The sequence below is a fragment of the Peromyscus californicus genome, unplaced genomic scaffold, assembly GCF_007827085.1.
Source record: "Peromyscus californicus insignis strain IS unplaced genomic scaffold, ASM782708v3 Scaffold_6__1_contigs__length_162567912, whole genome shotgun sequence".
Taxonomy (NCBI): domain Eukaryota; kingdom Metazoa; phylum Chordata; class Mammalia; order Rodentia; family Cricetidae; genus Peromyscus; species Peromyscus californicus.
The window spans coordinates 138,775,682-138,793,270 of record NW_026294584.1 but is presented as its reverse complement, the minus strand read 5'-3'; the positions used below and the strand labels follow the sequence as shown (position 1 = coordinate 138,793,270).

The 17,589-nt window shown below is 52.0% G+C and overlaps 1 protein-coding gene across 1 annotated transcript; it reads left to right on the top strand.

Moving 5' to 3' along the window:
- The first annotated feature begins 105 nt into the window (after window positions 1-105).
- Window positions 106-17,538, top strand: P3h3 (prolyl 3-hydroxylase 3). The gene is made up of 15 exons (XM_052719727.1): window positions 106-1,200; window positions 2,119-2,271; window positions 3,019-3,217; window positions 4,035-4,166; window positions 4,544-4,680; window positions 5,916-6,005; window positions 7,342-7,394; window positions 7,490-7,557; window positions 7,719-7,843; window positions 13,209-13,310; window positions 13,601-13,751; window positions 13,925-14,042; window positions 14,230-14,305; window positions 16,709-16,849; window positions 16,997-17,538. The coding sequence occupies exons 1-15, from the start codon at window positions 709-711 to the stop codon at window positions 17,168-17,170; spliced, it is 2,211 nt and encodes a 736-aa protein (XP_052575687.1). The 5' UTR covers window positions 106-708; the 3' UTR covers window positions 17,171-17,538.
- Window positions 17,539-17,589: the final 51 nt, after the last annotated feature.

Sequence of the window (17,589 nt, the reverse complement as noted above, 5' to 3'; positions counted from 1 at the left end):
TGGCGAAGGGTATGGTCGGTGGCTTGGGGGAAAGAGAGGGGCTCAGAGGGTACAAGATGGAGAAAGGGCAGGGAAAGAGGTACAGGAAGAAACCGTCCAACATGTAGACAGGCTTGGGGCATATGATGCTGGGGTTGGGCACTGGACACCTGAGTGTGTTAGTTTGAAATGGGAAGGATATTTGTTCAAATAAGTGTAACTGTTCAATCATCAACTCCACTAAATGCTCCCATGTGCTCACTTTCTGGGTGAAAAGTTTTGGGGTCAGAATTGGAGTCCCAAGCCCGGAGTCCCCCCTCTGCCACGCTGCTTTCCGAAGATCATTCTCCAACCCGGTGGGTTGGCAGAAGCGTAGGTAGACAAACGTGTGAGGGGCGTCCACAGTCCTTTTCCAGGACCCCAGGATAGACGGGAAAGAAATTACCCCCACACCACAGGCGTCCCAGATCCCCCATTTCACCCTCCTTTCTCCATTTCCCTTTCTTACCCACACTAGCCCCATGTGTCCTCGGAATTCTCGCTCGGTCCCACTTTGGTTTTCTCTGCGGCAGGCCTAAGCCCAGCAGGCTTCTTCGGCTTCACTTACTCATCTTTTCCTCTCCCTCTCCTCTCCATCTTTCCTTCCTTCTCCTCCCCCTGCCCCCCTCCCTCTCCCTCACGCCCGGCCCCGCATTTCCCTTCGGAAGTGGGCCTGCAGCTTTGGGCACCATGCTCCGGCTCCTGAGGTTGCTGCTGTTGCTGCTGCTGCCTCCCCCGGGGTCCCCCGAGCCTTCCGAGCCCCCGGGCCTGGCCTCGTTGTCGCCGGGGGCGCCTCCCCAGGCTCCCGACTTGCTCTACGCGGACGGGCTGCGAGCCTACTCCGCCGGGGCTTGGGCGTCCGCGGTGGCGCTGCTGCGAGAGGCGCTGCGGAGCCGGACGGCGCTGGGCCGCGCGCGGCAGGACTGCCGGGCGAGCTGTGCCGCCGAGTCCGACGCCGCGCTCCCCGCCCAGCTCCTCGGCGACCCGCAGCCTGCCTCGGGGCCCGGGGCCTGGGAGCCGCTGCTCCTGCACGCCACGCTCCGCCGCGCCGAGTGCCTGACCCAGTGCGCCGCGCGCAGGCTGGGCCCGGGGGGTACGGCGAGACTCCGCGTGGGGAGCGCGCTGCGGGATGCCTTCCGCCGACGGGAGCCTTACAACTACCTGCAGAGGGCCTACTACCAGGTGCCGGAGCCCCCGAGGGTGCTACCCCAAGCCGGGTGGCTGTCTTACTTGGAGCTGACCAGGAGAGGGCAGGATGCTCAGCGCCCGGACTCAGGGCTGGAGTCCTGGGGGGGCGGATAACGGGATAACATTTGAGTGGGTACCATCAAAAGGGCGGCCAGGACTTGTGATGGTCGCGGAGGGAGGGCCAAAAGAGAGTGTGTGTGGGGGGGTGTCAAGCGGGAATGAAGAGGAGTGGGAGTAGATCGAACATGGAGGGAGGGCTCCGCAGTTTTATTTTAGCGGGTCTCGGTGAGTGAACGCAGCCTCTTCCTAGGTATGAAAAACAGACGGTGAGGGGCCCAAAGCAGCCACAGGACAGGAAGTGTGTGTGTATGTTATGTTCAGGAGTGGGAGCTGGAGTGTGAGTCTTCTCTTGGGACAGGACCGAGCTTCGGAAAGGCTGAATGAGGGAGGCTAGGTTTGGAGGAGGAAGCGCCACTGAGGCTGAAATCTGGGTCTGTGGCAGGAGACAGCTACTGGTAGCTAAAAGCCTACGTGGCTGGAGGAGGGAGGGACTCTAGTTACACACACACATCAGCTCAGGGTCCTAGAGGCCTGCAGATTCTAGTCACTCAAGGTCTTCCCCGCTGCCCCATCTAGTTCAGCCATTCACTTCATTGTCTCCCAAACTGAGACCCTGAGGTCCTCTGCCCATGGCCCACCCACTCCAAGCTTTCAAATCTCCTTTCTTTCTGTACCAGAGTCCTGGGAATCCTAACATTCTGGCTTCCGAGGGATTTGGTGCTTTCTAGTTGGGACAGTCCTGCTGGGCTGGGCTTCCATAAGGCTCTGGAGGAGGTTGGTGAAGGGACATTGGTCTGAACCCCCTCCCCCTACACCTCTGGCCTCTGACATCTCATCCCTTTGGCTCCTCAGTTGAAGAAGCTGGACCTGGCAGCTTCTGCAGCACACACCTTCTTTGTGGCAAACCCAACACACTTGCAGATGCGGGAAGACATGGCCAAGTACAGAAGAATGTCTGGGATTCGACCCCAGAGCTTCCAGGATCTGGAGACGCCCCTATACTGGGTGAGCCTCTCAGTACTGGCTGACTGCTGCCATCTCTAGCCTTGTGCAGCTTGAGCATCAGGAGATCTGGGTACTGTTTCTCAGTGGCCCTGGGTGAAGAGTCTCTCCCTAGTAGTCAGCTTCCTCTGTGGCCACTAAAGTGTATGCTGTTCTAATGTTCTGAGGCCACATCGTTCTTCCTCCAGGTCCATGCAGCAGGACAGGGATTTCATGCTCCAAATAAGCCCATTCTCTCTGTCTCTGTCTCTGTCTCTCTGTCTCTCTGTCTCTCTGTCTCTCTCTGTCTCTCTCTCTCTCTGTCTCTCTCTCTCTCTCTCTCTCTCTCTCTCTCTCTCTCTCTCTCTCTCTCTCTGTCTCTCTGTCTCTCTGTCTCTCTCTCTGTTTGGTTTTTTTTGAGAGAGTTTCTGTGTTACCCTGGCTGTGCTGGAACTTGCTTTGTAGACCAGACTGGCCTCGAACTCACAGAGATCCGCCTGCCTCTGCCTCCAGAGTGCTGAGATTAAAGGCCTGTGCTACCACTTTTGCCTGGCCTATCTTTCTTTTTGAAACAGGGTCTCACTGTGTAGCCCTTGGCTGTCCTGGAACTCACTATTGTCTACCAGGCTGGCCTCAAAGCCAATGAGATCCAATTGTCTCTGCCTCCTTGTGCTAGGATGAAAAGCATATGCCACCATGCCCTTTGATCTCCCAGTCGTGTTTGATGTCCCCCCCCCACACACACACCGACCTTGCTCCCTTTCCCCACAGGCAGCCTATGACACTGGCCTGGAGCTACTGGGGCAGCAGGAGGCAGCCCTGGCACTGCCCAAGCTAGAGGAGGCCCTCCAAGGGAGCCTGGCCCATATGGAGAGCTGTCGTGCTGGCTGTGAGGGGCCTGAGGAGCAGCAGGGGGCAGGAGAGGAGGAGGAAGAGGGGAGCCAGGGGGGCCTGTATGAAGCCATTGCAGGTGAGTATAGTTGGTTGTTTTTACTCTTTTGCTCTTTAGCTCTTTTGGGAGCCCGCCACCCAGCTCCCAAATAAATCACACATGGAGGCTTATTATTTCTTATGAATGCCTGGCCTTAGCTTGGCTTGTTTCTAGCCAGCTTTTCTTAACTTAAATCATCCTGTCTACCTTTTGCCTCTGGGCTTTTACCTCTCTGTATTTCTGTATATTTTTTTTTGTTTGTTTGTTTGTTTTTCGAGACAGGGTTTCTCTGTATAGCTTTTTAGTGCCTGTCCTGGAACTCGCTCTGTAGACCAGGCTGGCCTTGAACTCACAGAGATCTGCCTGGCTCTACCTCCCGAGTGCTGGGATTAAAGACGTGCACCACCACCATCCGGCTTATTTCTATATATCTTTTCTTTCCTTCTTACTCCATGGTTTGCTGTGTAACTGGGTGGCTGGCCCCTGGAGTCCTCCTCCTTCTCTTGCTCCTAAATCTCTTGCTTCCTCATCCCTCCTTTTCTCCTATTTATTCTCTCTGCCTGCCAGCCCCGCCTATCCTTTCTCCTGCCTTGCTATTGGCCATTCAGCTCTTTATTAGATCAATCAGGTGTTTTAGACAGGCACAGTAACACAGCTTCACAGAGTTAAACAAATGCAACATAAAAGAATGCAACACACCTTTGCATCATTAAACAAATGTTCCCCAGCATAAACAAATGTAACACATCTAAAATAATATCCCACGACAGACGAGGGGCTGGACTGTGTGCTGTGGGAGAGCACGGATGCCGGGGAGGACCATGCACAACCTGTGGCTCCTTTGCCTTCTCTGCAGGACACTGGATCCGGGTTCTGCTGTGCCGGCAGCACTGTGTGGCAGATGCAGCCACCCGTCCTGGTCGCAGCTTCCCTGTCCCTGACTTCCTTCCCAGCCAGCTGAGGGGACTGCATGAGGCCTATTCTCAGGGTCAGCTTGGGAAGGATGGACCTGGGAGTGAAGATGTGTCTCTGCTGCCATTCTGAACCCCGTCTGTCCCTCCTTTTTTCCACCTGACTCTGCATTGATAGTTTCACTGTCAGGGCCCCTGGGGACCAACGCTTCAGGATGGGGTCCTTTGACACCACTGTGCAAAGCTCAGATGGGTCACTGGGTCCTTCAGCCCTTGTTGCTTCTCACCTTCCTTTATGTCCTTCCCTCTTCCTCTTCTTTGAGCTCTGCTGTTGAAGGTATGTTTGAGGATGCTTTGGGGCTTCTGGGAGTTGGTGGCCTTTCCAGGTGACCAGCAGCTTTCTTTGTTCTATCCTGTTTGTTGCTGTTCCCTCCCCACCTTGCCCCATCTCCAGTGGGGAACGTGTCTAAGGCCATGGAAAATGCCCTGAGTGTCCTGCTCTTCTACCCAGAGGACGAGGCTGCCAAAAAGGCCCTGAAACAGTACCAAACGCAGCTGGGAGAGCCAAGACCTGGCCTGAGACCACGAGAGGTAACCCTTGCCCACACCCACTGATCGGCAGGGCCCGGGACCACGAGAGGTAATCCCCTGCCCACATTCACTGATCGGTAGGGCCTGGAGCAAGCTAAACACCCAAGAGTGGGCTGGGTTCTGTACTCCATTCTGGCTTCATTGTTTATTTGATTTATTTGTTTAAAATTGTTTTATTTTATTGCATGTGTGTGCTCCAGGTCAGAAGAGAGCATGGAGATGAGTGTGGTGGCACACACTTTTAATCCCAGCAACTCTTTAATCCCAGCAACTCGGAAGTTAGAGGCTAGCAGATCTCTGAGTTCAGGGCCAGCCTGGTCTACAGAGTGAGACCTTGTCTCAAAACAAACAAACAAACAAACAAACACAAACAACAGTGAGAAAGAGGACATAGGATGGGATGGAAATCGCTGGAATGGAGTTAGGATGGTTCTGAACCACCATGTGGGTGCTAAGAACTGAACCCAACAAATGCTCTTAACTGCTGAGCATCTCTCCAACCCAAATTTTATTTATTTATTTATTTATTTATTTATTTATTTTTAAATAGGGTCTCAATCTGTAGCTCTGGCTCGTCTGGAACTCTATATAGACCAGGCTGGCCTGGAACTCACAGTGATCTGCCTGCCTCTGCCTCCTGAGTGCTGGGATTAAAGTGTACAAGACCACACTCAGCTCATTCTGGCTTCTTACCCAAGCTCTTTAGCCACCGAAGGGATATCCAAGTCTAGGTTCTGACCTCTGCCTCAGCTCTCTGCCCCCAAACATCCTGGGAGTCTATCCCAGCACTATTCTTTCCCCTTAATCTTATATCTGCCTGTCTGTGTGCATAAATGTGTATGAGAGTGAGTGAGCACATGCACAAGCACAGAGTCTCTCACGTCCACTTTTTTTTTTTTTTTTTTTTGGCTTTTTGGAGACAGGGTTTCTCTGTGTAGTTTTGGTGTCTGTCCTGGATCTCGCTCTGTAGACCAGGCTGGCCTCGAACTCACAGATATCCGCCTGCCTCTGCCTCCCGAGTGCTGGGATTAAAGGCGTGCGCCACCACCGCCCAGCTCCTGTCCACTCTTACTTTGAGTCCAGACACTCTGAAGGGTGACCCATTGCAGCATCAGGCTTGGTGATGGATCTCAAGAGCTCGCAACTGTGCCCTAGAACCCAGGGCTGCCCCGTTCGCCCCCAGCTTTCCCTTCCCTTCTCCTTTATCTCCATTCTCCTGTCTCTGCCCTGCCCAGGACATCCAGCGCTTCGTTCTTCGATCCCTCGGGGAGAAGAGACAACTCTATTATGCCATGGAGCACCTGGGCACCAGCTTCCAGGACCCGGTAAGGAGTTGTGCTCTTCTCCCAAGGGTGAGGCATGGTGATGCTGGGCATTCATATGCCGCTGCAGCCAGCAGCAGTGCCCCACGTGCCCACAGCCGCAGACTTACAGAACTCTGGCATCCCAGGTTCCCAGGGACCTGAACAGTGTGGCTACAGTTAAAGCGGCCGTGGGATCATGCATGGCTAAGAATCAGCCTCTCCTGCTCTGCTCTGCTCCCCTCTCCCCCCACCCCACAATCTTTCTCTCTCTCCAGGCCTGGCTCTTCTCTCTCCCTCCCCCCCCCTTCCCTTCCTAATAAAGTTCTGAAAACTAAAAAAAAAAAAAAAAAAAAAAAAATCAGGCTCTCGGCCACAAATACCCTCTGGTTACCTGTTTCCTTACCCAGTTTCTTTACCCACCAATTGTGAAGGTCACACACGTTCCACAGTCCTGTTGAAGCTATGCCATCTGACAGAACAGTGCAGAAAGCCTCACTGCTGCTGACTCCATCCCCCTCCCTTAGTTATGAGGACCGAGTCCAGTGCCAGCATTATGAAGCCGGGACTTAACATAACGCAGTGGTTTTCAGTTGACTTTTTGAGGATTTGGATGACTTAGTGATGAATGCTTCCCTAGCACACATAAATGCACAGGTTTCTAGCTTTATCTAGCATTGCAAAAAAGAAAAAAAGCATTGCAAAAAAAGAAAGAAAGAAAAGAAAGAAAGAAAGGAGAATATTTTGGACCCGATAGTTCTTTGTTGGAGGAGGGAATGGGGCTGTCCTCGGCTTTGATGGGTCTGCAGCTGCTGTCCTGACCTTCTCCTAGTAGGTGTCAATAGTACACTGATAGCCCTTAAGTCATGATATCAGTAGTTTCCAGACGTTGTCTAATGTCTCCTGGGGGTCAGATCACTCACGGAGAGCTTCTGGATAAAGTGAGGGATGTAAAGCTAGTTTAGGTCCTATTCTGCCACTCACAAGCTGTGTCAAGTTGACCCTACGATTCCACCTTTCTGTCCCCGAACCCTCACCTGGAAAGTGAGCACGTCAGAGCCACCCATTCCGTTAGAATTTACCGACTATTACAAACTCTAAACTACAGAATCTCACTGCAAGTGTAAAGCTTTTAGCGCCCGGCAAACAGTAAGTGTGATGGAAGTCATTGTTTATAACAGTCGGGTCTGTAACTCAGGACTGTCGAGTGTGACGTAGCCCCGGCACTGGGTCCAGGCCTTCCCCACTTTGCCTTCCTCTCTGGAAGCTGGAAGGCCTTAACATGGACCTTCAGATTCTAAAGTCAGGAATCCCAGGAGCTAGACACAGAGGGTGACAGCGCTGTTCTTGACTGTCACAGGATTCTTGGACCCCAGCAGCGCTCATCCCTGAGGCACTGAGAGAGAAGCTCAGGTAGGTCGTGGCCTGTGGTGGGGGCCACTTGGCCCAGGCTGGGAGGTGAGAGGATGGGTCTGCACTGTCTCCTGAGTATGTCTCTCACCCCTGAGAGAGGATCAAGAGAAGAGGCCCTGGGACCATGAGCCTCCACAGCCGAAGTCCATGACTTCCTGGAAGGGTGAGTTCCTTAGTATGTGTGGAATTGGGGGACAAGAGATGGAAGTGGGGGAGGGGCAGGGTGGAGGAAGATCAGGAGGCAGAAGTGAGGGCCTGGAATCTGCCAACTCCTGCCCTTGAGGTGAGCCCCAGTGACCTTTGACCCCACTCTTCCCCTTGTAGATGTCCTTCTCCTGGAGGGTGTAACCCTCACCCAGGATGCCCAGCAGCTGAATGGGTCAGAGCGAGCTGTGTTGGATGGACTGTTAACTCCAGCTGAGTGTGGAGTTCTACTGCAGTTGGCCAAGGTACAATGGTGTGTGGTTCAGCCACCTACTCCTTTGCTCTTGGCCTGTGTCCACCCAGTGTTCTATCTGCCTCAAGTTTCTCTCTCTCTCTCTTTTTAAATTTATTTATCTTTATTTTATGTGTGTTGGTGTTTTGCCATGGATGTGGAGTCCCCTGGAACTGGAATTACAAACAGTTGTGAACTGCTATGTAGGTCCTGGGAATTGAACCCCAGTCCTCTGGAAGAGCAGTCAGTGCTCTTAACCACTGAGCCATCTCTCCAGCCCCTCTCTGTTTCTTTTAAAAATTTATTTATTTTTACGTGCATTGGTGTTTTGCCTGCATGTATGTCTGGGTGAGAGTGCCAGATCCTCTGGAGCTGGAGCTACAGACAGCTGAGCTGCCATGTGGGTGCTAGGAATTGAACCTGGGTCCTCTAGAAGAGCAGCCAGTGCTCGTAACCACTGAGCCATCTCTCCAGCCCCATCAAGTTTTTTGTTTTTGTTTTTGTTTTTGTTTTTTTTTGGTTTTCCAAGACAGGGTTTCTCTGTGTAGCTTTGCCCCTTTCCTGGAACTCACTGTGTAGACCAGGCTGGCCTCAAACTCACAGAGATCCACCTGCCTCTTTCTCCCGAGTGCTAGGATTAAAGGCAAGGCGTGCTCCGCCGCCACCCGGCTCCATCAAGTTTTTTTCAATGTCTGCTTTTTATCTCAACTGTGGAAAAGTTCTTTTTCCTCTTTTTATTTATTTATTTATTTTTGCATAAACATGATGAGTTTATTCAGGATACACTCTTCATATTACCTCATTTAAAGTTAATTGCTAATAAAGTCTATTTTAAACTATATTGGTAATGTGAAAACAGGCATAGCATGAAGACCAAGACTCCTCCTGACTTTAGAGGTTGTCTTACTGTGGAGTTGTCCTTGTGACATTTGTGCTGTCGGTTCTGGGTGAACCAGGGTGGCCTCTTCCGGTGTCATTCAACAATACTCTTGCCCTGATCCTGTTCTGATGGTGTCTCTCCTGTGGACAGTGTCTGTAGAAGGAGCTTTAAAACGGTTCCTTAAGCCGGGCGGTGGTGGCACACGACTTTAATTCCAGCAGAGGCAGGTGGATCTCTGTGAGTTCAAGGCTAGCCTGGTCTACAGAGTGAGTAGGAAAGGCACAAAGCAACACAGAGAAACCCTGTCTCGGGCGGGGGGGGGGGGGGGGGGGGGAGTTCCCTAATCAATAAAATAAAATAAGGGGATAAAACAAAACAAAACAAATTAAAAATAAAACAGTTCCCTTTGGTCAGGCAGTGGGGCGCACAACTTTAATCCCAGCAGCTGGGGGAGCAGAGCCAGGCAGATCTCTGTGTGTTTGAGGCCAGCCTGTTCTACAGAGCGAGTTCCAGGCCAGCCAGGGCTACACAGAGAAACCCTGTCTCAAACAAACAAAACAAAACCAAAATGGTTCTCTTCTTTCTTCCATTTTGAGACAGTCTCACTGTGTAGAGCAGGCTTGGCCTTGAATTCAGAGTCCACTTGTCTCTACCTCCTGAGTGCTGGGATTAAAGGTGTGTTCGACCACACCTGGCTCCCCCTTCTTGATTCCTTATTTATAGTCTCCTGGAGCACTTTCTCAGAGCAATAGCCACAGAGGATGTGTTTCTGCTTCAGGTGACCACATTCAGGACAAATATCTAAATTGTTCTTAATAAGGTCTCCTAAGACCTCTTCTCCTACCCGTTCACTTCAACCCCGCATCTGTTTTGGGAGCTGCCATCCAAAAGCTACTATCTAAAAGGCTGGACTTTCTGTTCCCATGAGTATCATTTGCTAGTTCTGTGAGTGTGGATGGACCCTGGACCGCTAATGCCCAGAGGACCGCAGCAGCTTCCAGAGCTCCCAAATGGTCCAGCGTGCACAGCTCCGGAAGTGCCATCAGCAGCACTGCAGGAGCCATGATCCTCTGCTTCCTTTCCTTCATAACCTAGCTGATGCAGATAGCGTGAGTACTCTTATTTGAGACAGGGTCTGGCTGTGTTGCCCAGGCTGGCCTTAAATTCAGGATCCTCCTATCAGTACCCCACCTAAACCTTAAGTGCTGGAGATGACAAGCCTTGCAGGTGTATGTCACCACATCTGGCCAGGGCAGATGTGCTTTACAAAGACTAGGAAGAAAAGACAGAATGGAAGAGCAGAGACGTGGGTGTCTATACACAGAAGGTTCCTTGGTTCCCTGACAGTTCAGATGGCGTCAGGCTTCCTTTCCCAGGTATGTCAGCCTCTCCTAGTCTGGGATGAATGACCTGAGCTCACATGCTGAGGCTGCCATCTCATGATGCTTCACTCCAGGCTTGGACTCATTCATTACGTATTCCTGCAGTGCCTGCTGTGGACTAGAAATGGCTAGATTCTAGGGGGAGGTAGATGAGCAAAGACTGCACTTTAGAGACATGTGGAAGGAGGGAAACCAACATGGAGGCATGGTTAGAGCAGGTCTAAGTTCTACAGGGAAGTGTGTACTATCTGACAGAGACACTGACAATGCAGAGTCCTTGGCGGCTGACAGAAGTACTCCAGTTCAGTCCTACACCGCTCTTGCTGTAGTTTGCAGTGCTGGGGGCGGGGTCGTCACGTCCAGGGTATCGCACACCTAGGCAAGAGTCACACACCCTCAGCTCCTTATGCCAGCCTTACCGTTTGTTGTCGTCCTAGCTACCGGGAAGGCTAAGGCAGGAGGATTGCTTGGGCTGGGGAGTTTGAAACCAACCCGGGCAACATAAGAGATCTGTCACAAAGGGGAGAGAAAAAGCAGAGAAGGGAGAAGACAGAAAGGAAGAAGGGGGGGGGGGGGCTGGAGAGAAGGCTCTGTGAGATGGTTAGAAGCACTGACAACTATTCCAGAGGACCAGGGTTCGATTCCTACCACACGGTAGCTCACAACCATCTGGAACTCCAGCTCCAGGCGATCTGAAATCAAGATCTACATGCAGGCAAAACACCCATACACAGAAAAAATGATAATAAAAACTTAAAAAAAAAAAAAAAGGGGGGGTGCTTTCTGTGAACTGCAGGAAAAGATGGGTTAAAGGTGTGGAGCTGATCCAGCAGTTACCTGTTTATCTAAATGTCTCTGAGTTGGTTTCCCATCTATAAAGTGGGATTTCTCGTGTTTCTATCTTGGTGGTGTCCCGAGGATTGAATAGTATATTGTGAAGCCTTTAGGAGAATGAGGAAAGCGCTCAGGATGCAGTTGCCGCTACTCTGCGTCTATTATCAGAGGGAGGAGGGAGAGGCCGAGAGTGATGGCTATCGTCGAGAAGGCCTTCTCTTCCCTCCCGGAGCCTCAGCTTTGTTGGCAGATGGTGGACAGCTGCCGGTGGATTTCAGCGTTCACTTCCGAGTGAGTGCAGACAGTCCCAGCGGGGCATCCTGTGGACTCAGGCGCCCCCTCTAGTGGCAGTCTTTAGAAGACAGTGGTGGAGGAAACGGAGAAACTTAGGCTGTGGCCTTAGGTTCTGGCTGTGTTCAAGGGAATGAGGAGAGGCTCCAGGGAACCAAGAGGGGGGAACAGATGAGAGAGACAAGGAGTGCTAGGGGATAAAAGTTAGAAAAAGATAAGTTTGCAGAAGATAATGAGAAGACTACACCAGGGGTAATCTCAAGACGTCTTTCCGTTCCTTAACTTAGTGTGGCCTCAGGACCTTTGCATGTTTCCATTTCATACATTCAAGTGGCATCTCTGCAACATTTGGTTTTAATTTAGATGTTGCCTCGTTAAGGAGCTGTGGATGAGCACTCATAAAATTGCAACCCTGTTTTAATTTTCATATTACTTATCACCATCTGGATTTTTTTTCTATTTATTTGTTATCTTTTTTAAAAATTTTTTTTAAAAGATTTGTTACCTATACAGAAGAGGGCGCCAAATCTCATTACAGATGGTTGTGAGCCACCATGTGGTTGCTGGGAATTGAACTCAGGACCCCTGGAAGAGCAGTCGGTGCTCTTAACCTCTGAGCCATCCCTCCAGCCCCCCCCCTTTTTTTTTTTTAAGAAACAAGCCAAGCTAAGGCCAGACATTTATCTATCTATTTATTTTTTTATTGGAGCTGAGGATCGAACCCAGGGCCTTGCGCTTGCTAGGCAAGCGCTCTACCACTGAGCTAAATCCCCAACCTATTTGTTATCTTAAAACATAAATCCTAGGGGCTGAGGAGGTAGCTGATTTGGTAGAGGGCTTGCCTAACACACACAAAGCCCTGGGTTTGATCTCTAGCACCTCATAAACCAGGTATAGTGGCACAGGTCTGTAACCAGCACCTAGGAGGATGAGGCAGGAGGATCAGGAATTCAACACCATCCTCAGCAGCATATCAAGTTTAAGGCCATCCTGGGCTACATGAGACACCATCTAAAAAAGCTAACAGTCAGTGTGTATAAACAGATAGTTTGGTGTATAGCCAGCTCCATGGTGGAGACTGCTTAGCATGGGTTAGCCCCGAGGTTTGATCCCAGCACTGCAAAAGAGAAGGAGGAGGAGGAAAAGGAGGTAGAGGTGGGAGCTAGACGGCTTGGGTGACTAGGTGGACTCATAGGGGTGAGGTTTGCATGTCAGGGTAACTAGGGAGTGGCACTCACACAGAGATTCAACAAGTCGGCTGGAAGATGAATGTCTGCAGGGCCTGGTAGTTTATTCCCTCCCATGATCCCAGCACTTGGAAAGTTGAGGCAGGAAGACTGTTGCAAACTTGAGGCCAGAGTAGGCCACATATTGATTTCCGGCTAGTCTTCGCTATAGAATGATACCCTGTCTCAAAAGAAAAAAAAATCCCATGGATAGACATCCAAACCTGGGGAGACCCCAGGAGATATGAGTCATGGGAGGCAGCTGGGTAGTAGGGATCCGGCATCAGAGGCAGTAGAGTCATGGAGCCCATCAGTGGGATGAGGTCAGTGCTATCTTGATACCTCAAGCTTCATGCCAGAACTGGCCTGTCTGACTTCCTGTTAGGGCCCTGCCTGCAGAAGGACTCCCACCTCCCCATTGCAGGGTAACCCAGTACTTCCCGCCTCAGACCCCCGCTCCCTCTCCTTCAGCCACTCCTACCATCTCAAGATCCCTTTTTCCCCACTGTGGGGTGCTCTCCAGGGCAATGTCCACATAGTCCCCTTGGTAAGTAGCATTCCAGAACTTCTTTGAGAATGACAATCCAGAAAACCAGGACAAGTGACATTCTCTGGGAAAGGGCCATAGGTCAGGAAAAAGTCACAGGGGAATTCTGGGAGTTCCTATCAGCTCCGGGACTGAGAAGGCCTGGAGGAGAGCCTTGGAGCCATGGGGCAGTGAGGTATGCCAGGAATGACTGGCTGTATAAACCCTTTCTCATTTAGGATGCAGCTGAGGCTGGAGTCAGGTCTGGCTATCGTGGTCGCCGTTCACCTCATAGTCCTCATGAACGCTTTGAGGGGCTCACAGTGCTCAAGGCTGCTCAGGTAAGAGGAGGCCTGGTCCGATGTCCAATGCTTGAGAAGCAGGGCTGTGTCAGGAGGCTGGATACCAAGGCCTGGGCTTTGGTGGAGGAATTCTCTGGGGACCCAGATTACTTCATTCTTGGTCCATCATTGAGGAAGGGTGTATTCTGAGACCTGAGGCCCTGGTGTGTCATAGGGTTGCTGGAAGGAGGAGTTTGGGCTACTGGACAGACAGTAGACCCACATAGGAGAGTAGTGTCAGACACGCGGGGCTAATGTTAGGCCTCTACGGCCTCTCTCCCTGCCTGCAGCTGGCCCGGGCTGGGACTGTGGGCAGGCCAGGTGCTAAGTTGCTTCTGGAGGCGAGTGAGCGAGTGCGGACCTTGACCCAGGCTTACTTCTCCCCAGAAAGGCCACTGCATCTTTCCTTCACCCACCTGGTGTGCCGAAGTGCCATCGAAGGTAACCATCAGGGAACCCTGTCTGTATGGGTCTCCTCTTCACGGCAGTCCCCTGCTGGCCTAACTGGGGACAGGGAGCTTCTCCGATATTTGTCACCCCAGGAGCTACAGGCATGGGCCCCGGGGGCCGTGGTAGGGACCCTGATGTATTCACTGGATCCATTTACATCCTAGGTGAACAAGAGCAGCGCATGGACCTGAGTCACCCAGTGCATGCGGACAACTGTGTCCTGGATCCCGACACTGGTGAATGCTGGCGGGAGCCCCCAGCCTACACCTATCGAGACTATAGGTGGGTAGCCTCTCTAGGGACTGGCAGGTAGGCACACAAGGCCCAAAGGCTGTCTGTATTGCCAGGCCTGGGTCTGGGTTGGCGGTGTGTGTGTGTGTGTGTGTGTGTGTGTGTGTGTGTGTGTGTGTGTATGTGTGTATGTGTGTGTGTGTGTGTCTCACTGCCTCCTGTCTTCTCTACTTTCCAGTGGACTCCTCTACCTCAATGATGACTTCAAAGGAGGCGACCTGTTCTTCACACAGCCCAACGCCCTCACTGTTACGGTAGGGGGTTGGGGCAGAGGGCCCAGCTGCGGGGTGAGGATTCAAAACAGAAGGTCTCCAAAGGCAAATGCAGGGAAATGGCTGGGGCCACCTTAACCCTGCCCCTTCCCGCCCCTCTAGTCCTGCTGGCCACTGGACTGCATTCAGGGCTTTCTGCAGAGGTGGACTGAGCCTCACAGAAGATCTCTAAATGGTCCCCCACCCGCCTTCCTAGTTTGCCTTACCTCCTAAGGGTGGCTGAGCATGGGTACAGGATACATACTTGTTGAGGAAGCTAAGGTTGGAGGATCACCAAAACCCAGGAGTTCAAGGTCAGCCTGGATAATGTATCAAGACACCTTCTAAAAACAAAACCCAGCCTGGGCCAGTGAGGTAGCACAGTGGGAAAGGTGCTCACCCCGAAGCCCGACAACCTGAGTTTGGTCTCTAGAACTGATACGGTGGAAGGAGAGAACCAGTTTCCACAAGCTGTCCTCTGACCTCCACACCACACTGCACCCTTCACCCCCACCTCTAAGAAAAGTAATAAAAACTTAGAACAAAAACAGAACAAGGTGGGTGGGGGCTCGAGAGATGGCTTAGTGGTGAAGAGCACAGGCCTGTTCTTGCAGAGGACCTGGTGTGGGTCCCAGCATCCACATGGTGGCTCACAACCACCTCTAACTCTAGTTTGGGGGATCTAACACCCTCTCTGGCCTCCCATGACAGGGCAGCAATGGAGCTAGTTATTAGCACAGGCACAGACAGGACCACCGGACTAGACTTCAGATTGGGGTTCTTAACACTTTGGAAATTCCCTTTCCTAACTAAGGGTGACAGTAATAGTGCCCATTATTATTGACATTATTGCTATTATTATTGTAAACAGGGTCTTGCTACATAGCCCAGATTAGCCTTGAATTGATTATATAGCTAGCCCTGGCTGCTCTTGAACTTACAGCAATCTTCCTGTTGTGGGCTTCTGGGTGCTGAGTTTATAGACATGCACCACCCCAAGTGACTGACTTTTGGTTTTGGAGATAAGGTCTCATTGTGTAGCCCTGGCTGGCCTGGAACTCACATATAGACCAGGCTGGCTGTGAACCACAGAGATCGGCCTGTTTCAGCTTCTCAAGTGCTGGGGTTAAAGGCATGTGCCACCTTGCCTGGCTTTGCACACGCATATTTTGTGGAGTGCAGATGTGTGCATGCCACAGTGCACATGTGGAGATCAGAACACACCATCAGGTGTCATCCTTACCCTGTCTCTCCCTCTCATCTGGGTGTGGCAGTGTTGGGATTACAGACTTGAGCTCCCTCACCTGGCTTGTATGTGGGGGCTGGGGATCTGAACTCGGATCCTTACACTTGCACGGCAACCACTTTACCCACTCAGCCATCTTCCCAGCACTATGAGAAGTAGTTTTTAAAAAATGTTGAAGCCGGGCGGTGGTGGCGCGCGCCTTTAATCCCAGCACTCGGGAGGCAGAGCCAGGCGGATCTCTGTGAGTTCGAGGCCAGCCTGGGCTACCAAGTGAGTTCCAGGAAAGGCGCAAAGCTACACAGAGAAACCCTGTCTCGAAAAACCAAAAAAAAAAAAGAAGAAATGGACAAGAAGAGGGGCAAGCATGGTAGTATGCACCTGTAATCCTATCATTAGGGGAGCTGAGGCAGGAGTTCCAGGCCAGCCTGTGTCACACAGAGGCATTCTATCTTACTCTTCCCTCTGAAGGCACAAACAGAGTGGAGCAATTGTCTGTGTACTCACGTACAGTCTAGGATTCCCTCAGGGTGGAGATGCGTTGAAGGCCCTCATCCCCTTCCGTCCCATTGGTGCTGCTCTAGGGCCCTCGGGGTACTTCACTCCAGGCTCCTGGATCAGGCAGGAAAGGTCAGGCTCCAGGACAGGGAACCTCCAGGAGGCACCTGCCACCTTTGGCTTCCATCTCCTCCAGCCTTGCATTCTTCCTCCCTGAGTTAAGGCCAGTTTCTCATTTGCCCCAAGCTAGTCCCTGTGGTGGTACTTTATTTGTGTACCCCAGTAAAGCTTATCTGAGGATCAGAGGAAAAAGCCAGCCACTATAGTAAACATAGAAGGCAGGCAATGGTGGCACATGCCTTAATCCCAGCACTTGAGAACTCATGTCTTTGCTTGGGATTAAAGGTGTGTGTCACCATGCCTGCCTCTGTTCCCAGTGTAGCCTTGAACTCACAGAGATCCAGACGGATCTCTGCCTCCTGATAGGATTAAAGGTGTGCCACCACTGTCTGGCCTCTATGTCTAATCTAGGGGCTGACTCTGTCCTCTGATCCCCAGATACATTTTATTTGTTAGAGCACAACAAGTAAAATACCACCACAAGTCCCTGAATTAGTGAGGAGTAATGGACAGGAAGTCTGATGCTGTGTTCCCCCACCCCTCAGGCTCAGGTTCGTCCTCGATGTGGGCGCCTCGTGGCCTTCAGCTCTGGTGGTGAGAATCCCCATGGTGTATGGGCTGTGACTCGGGGACGGCGTTGTGCCCTAGCACTGTGGCACACATGGGCGCCTGAGCACAGGGAGCAGGTGAGGAGGTGTAGGGTAGGAGGATATGAAGGGGTGGGTGGGTGGTCACCGCGGAAACTTGTGCAGGGGTGAGGCTCACAGTGAAGCTGTTGGCTGGCCCAGGGAAGGTGGATGCCAAGCACTGAACCATAGTTTTATCCACCCCAGGAGTGGGTAGAAGCCAAAGAGCTGCTGCAGGAGGAAGAGGAGGAGGAGGAGGAGGAAGAGGAGGAAGAGGAAGAAATTCTCAGCAGAGACCCTTCCCCAGAACCTCCAAGTCACAAGCTTCAGCGGGCCCAAGGCAAGGCTGGGAAGCTACTCCGGGTCCGAGAGGAGCTGTGACTGGCTGAGCCAACTTCTTAGGGATATGGCCACTTGACTTGGGAAGGAACCAATGCGAAGGCCTGTGTGACATCAGGAACAGAGTAGCATGCCCTGTCTCTTCAGTCTACCATCGTGGGGACCTACAAGGGCCACCAAGCCCTGGACTCACAAGCTTACTACACAGACTTAGACTAGGACCCAACAGACCCAGAAGCCAGATCTGGCCCAGGCTGAGGGACCTGCAGGGTCGCTAGGGCAGACAAAGATCATTATGCCTCCCTGAAAGGCATGGCAAGGATTGAAGGCTAACTCCTAATAAGGAAGACACAGAGGAGACAATCCCATCCTCTCCCGACCTGTGCAATAAAGAACATGATTCCCAGCCAGGGCTTGGTCTGGTCTAGCTCAGCTTCTGTGGCTACTGGAGGTGGGGGTGG